This window comes from Halyomorpha halys, unplaced genomic scaffold, assembly GCF_000696795.3.
Source record: "Halyomorpha halys isolate HHAL.00 unplaced genomic scaffold, Hhal_1.1 Scaffold20.1, whole genome shotgun sequence".
NCBI lineage: Eukaryota > Metazoa > Arthropoda > Insecta > Hemiptera > Pentatomidae > Halyomorpha > Halyomorpha halys.
The window spans coordinates 924,904-929,586 of NW_027110474.1; the positions used below are offsets into that span (position 1 = coordinate 924,904).

The 4,683-nt window shown below is 29.2% G+C and overlaps 1 protein-coding gene across 1 annotated transcript in view; it reads right to left on the bottom strand.

Annotated features, from left to right (window-relative positions):
• The window catches only part of qless (decaprenyl diphosphate synthase subunit 1 qless), a gene marked incomplete in the record, with an annotated part of 229,671 nt that overhangs the window by 170,663 nt on the left and 54,325 nt on the right, over nt 1-4,683 (bottom strand). Inside the window, 1 exon segment of the mRNA XM_067048657.1 lies at nt 1,996-2,124. Coding sequence (XP_066904758.1) covers nt 1,996-2,124 — 129 coding nt within the window.

Genomic DNA, 4,683 nt, shown 5'->3' on the forward strand with positions numbered 1-4,683 from the left:
ATCTTCTCTTCATATCAAAATATCATTATTATTATTAGTTCGTATTTATTTAAAAAGAAACAACGGATAAATATATAATAACATTAGATATTAATTTATTTATTCCTCAAATAATCAATTTAGAAAGAAAATCAACCATATTAGATAACGAAAAAATGAATACCAAGTAGGATTTATTAACAGAAAAAATACTACTTCCCTTTAGGTAATGGAGAAAATAAATAATTATGAAAGTTCAAAAAGTGCATAATCCCTTATGATTGCCGGTCTAGTTCGCATATACATTCACTGGAAGCAGCCATTGGAACACTAGCTACCGGTCAAGATCTAGTTCGCCAATATTACAATGACCTTCTTTCCTTTTACCAAGAGCAAGGGAGTTTCTCTTCGAGTCCCGTGGGAAGCAAACGGGAGATATCTTATTGAAACACACGGGTCCTATGCACGTCAGATATAATTAATTGGGTATGCGATTCTCATGAGGCGTTGTGAACAAACAGCAGATAAGAGAGTAAAATAAATATACTCACTTGATCAAACAGTAATCCTCTATATAGTGCGGATCCCGAGTTTTTAATCAAACTTTACTCAACGGAGTTTTTTGCAAATTCATATCTAACGGACCTAGATAAGGATTCTGAACAGCGGACTTCCTTACAAAAATACGATATATAATCCGTCAATACTATATCAATACAACATACGAGTTTTTTAGAACAATGATTTTTGGTGAATAATAAGACTGAAACCAGTTTGAAAACAATGAACAATTTTTTTTCTGAGGATCGTTAAATTTACCGTATGTAATATGTATAATATAAAAGGGTGATGGTCCGAGTGCAATCAAAGAAAAAATTCAAATAGTAATTAAACTATTTGCTCGTTTCGCTCCACGTTGCAGGGCTTCATTAGAGCCCACACTAAACAATAATTACAAAAAAGTATTAGACAATTAAAGAAAAAATAAATAATAAAAAATAAATTTCACACTAAAATACAGAAAAAGAGAATAAGAATAAGTCAAGAATACAAGAAAAAAATAATAAAAGGACAACCAAAGAGTTTATTTATACCTTTCACTGTAAATCTTTTTTTTTTCTCTAATTCATTTCGTTAATTTTTATATACACTATCACATATATTAAATCATAATTAGCCACATCTTAGTTTACTTTTATTTCATGTTATCTGTTTTATTACTTTGTTAACTTATTTTATTGTTTGTATCTTTTTTTAGCCCTGATGAAGCCCTGGGAAAGAAACGTTGGCTCACATTTGATAGTTTAAATACTATTTGAGTTGTTTTCTTCCTTCTTCTTGAGTTCCTTCGCACCCCTACCATCTTCCTTTTATATATATATCAATTTATTTGTTTTAAACCTATTGATTCATTTCTTTTAACTTTTCTATATATTATATTTATTTATTTATCTATAAGCTTAACATAATTATTAAAAATATATGTTTAAGATTTTATTTTTATAGACACTACCTTGTAAGTTCTTTCTAAATGGTTACACCAAATGAAATAGTGAACAAGAGTACCACAAAATTTATTTAGCCCATTTATAGGGACGAAAAAATCTTGGAAACTGCTGATTTTAAATGGTTTCAGGAGTTCTTCTCTTCAGGGGAGATAGTGCTAAAATGGAACACCTATTAATTATTTTAATTTTGGACACATTAAATTTGGTTTTAGTAAATTTTAGAAATTTGTCCAAATACCTCCTAACCTATAGCATAAACATAGCTCAACTTTTTGATATCAATAAGGCACTAACTGTGTACTTTTTCTTCTATTTATACTCTAAGGAAATTTTGCATACATTTGAGAATTTTCCGACTCATGTAAGTGGATCAAAAATTGCAGAATATATAAAAAAAAAAGTAATCCCCGTCAAAGAATTCTTTTTTAAAATTTGAAAGATTCTACTAACAAAATAACCTCTCGGACCACTACTACGTGTAAACAATATTATAATGACAGATGCTGACCTGTGTGATACCGGCGTGTACGATCTTGAGGTCATCCTCGATAAGCCTGTACGGGTCGACTCTCTGCGGCTGGTAGTTTGGCTGGGACCCGGGGCCCGAGGCCTGGCTGCTCAGGCATCTCCTTTCTCTCTGAAAGTAACATCATAATCATCAATTATATTTTATCATGAGGTCATATTCTATCAATATCCAATTTTTTTAAATGTATTTTATTTAAATAATGCAATATGCTACAATCATGAGATGATAAGAATTAAGGTTTTAAGTACTCCACCATTCCATACGTACGGATTGGATGAAGAGAAACATAAAATAAAAAAATAAAAATATAAAAATAAAATAAGAACTATAAAATAAAAACTAAAATGGATAATAACAAGAAAAAATAAAATTAAATTAAGATTTTCGGATAAAATGGTCGTGCGTGTGGTCAGTAAAGACACACTAATAAGTAAAACTTAATAAAACAGGTCTTCATTTAAACTTAAAAGAAAAGAGAAACAAGAGAAAAAAATGATAAACAAATTTGGAAATATACATAACAATAAATTAAGTAGATAGAAGTTCATACTAATAGAAGATAAAATATAATGTTTGAGAGGTATACTACAATGTATCTTTTTATAGTTCTTTAATCATTACTTACATATTTTATTTTGATAATTTTAATTACTCATAATTTACATTTTTTCCGATACCTTTCATTATGTTCATTTTTTTAATTACATGAGCATTGTCTGATTTTTAATAACTGTTTTAATCATTTGTGTTGTATAATTCTTACCTCTATAATATTTTATTAGTATCAACTACTATCTACCTAATTTGTTGTTATGTATATTTCCATGTTCGTTAGTTATCATTTTATTTTTATTTGTCTCAGAATTAAGGTTGTTATCTCGTTTTGTTTTTCAACCCTGATGAAGACCTGACTATTCAGGTCGAAATGTCGGTACAAATAAATAAGTTTTACTTGTTTCCGTATCTTTATTTATCACACCTCCGATAATCTTTTCCTCATTCTAATCTATGCTCAACTACAAGCCCCTTAAAAGAAGACCAACTTAAAAAAATAAATACAACCAATAAAATCAGAAGAGTAAAAATCAAAATGGACAGTAATAATAATATGAGAACAAAATTACTACTACAACAAAAATAAATAATTAAAAATTAGATAAATCATCTTATATTCAAGTAAAATGCTTAAAATAACTACAAATATTTCTAAATACGTAAAAAAATAACCGATGCAGAATAATAAAAAATTACTGAGAACAAAAACCCACCCTATAATGTTTCTAAAATACCACACAAAAAAAAAGAAGCTTTCCATAAAAGAACGTATTTCAGGTTTTCCAGAGCATGGACGTTATTATAGTAGCTATAAATAGGAAAAATCGTGGAATTGACGAACCTCATCCATCATAAGGAATTAACTCCATTTGTCATGTCAACCTTAAGTCTTATCAGATTAATCGACGCAAGATTAATAATACTAATAACGCAAGAAATAATAATTTTATTTCTTATCGGACAAAACTCCAAAATAGAATATACTTAAAGTTTTTAAACGCGATATTAAGAACGAAAATTAAAATATGATCTGTTACTGAGAGGAACGATTGCAAATCAACGTCGAAGAATCTTGAACATCAAGATCATATGGAAATATTTTTACAAGGTCCTTTCTAATAAATCCTTGCAACAAGAAAGTAATCATGGTGGGATATTTCGAAACCTTATCAAATGGACATCAGCTATTGAAAAATATACCGAATTAGATTAGGATTCCGGTTGCACAAAGATTGTTTCAATGCTCTGTTTGGAGTAACGTTCACAACACATCATTACACAACTGAGACTTCGACACTTGCAATGCTATCGTCCAAGACAAATCGTCGGTACCCCTTATCATTAATAAAGAGCCTAGTTACCTTAAAAACAAACTGATTACAGCGCATGTAGCGGAAATTAAGTTAGTTTCACGTTACTTCCATATGTATACAATAGTGAACTAAAGCACCTTGAATCAAATGGTGAAGTATGCTAGGTTATAAGTGTAACGCGAAAGAAGCAATTTATTATAGCTTATGTTCTATTTGCGGTTTTAGTGCGCTAACTCAGCCTCCACTGGCTTATTACTCGTGACGCGGTAAGAGGGCTACGCTGAGATCTTGGAAAAGCCGTGCTCAACCACGTATGAAGTGATAGAGTGGACTCGGGGATCCTCAGGTCGAGAGTGTCTAAATGCGACTAGAGCTTATTTTATTTATATATATATTTATTGTTATTAGTTAAATATTTTACTTTATCCTTAATATTTCATGTACATAGTTTAATTTTGTCCATTTTATTTATAAATGGACCTTTTCTGTTTATACACATACAGAGATTTTTTTTTTTAATTTTAGTGTGAATGTGATAATTTAAAACTTTTATTTATTGCTCAACGTTGTGGCAGATTGTAATATTTATCAATAAATAAAATGATAGCTAAAAAAAATATATACATCATTTTTAATGCCTATCCCAACTTAAACTTATTCTAACTCCTTAACCAGTCTAGTAACAAAAAAGAGAACATTTATGCACATAATATTCTTTTAATTTTATTTTTAGTGTTAAAATTCCTATTCTAATTTAACTAAATTTTCAAACCTAAACTAGCCAAATTGAAAAAAAAAA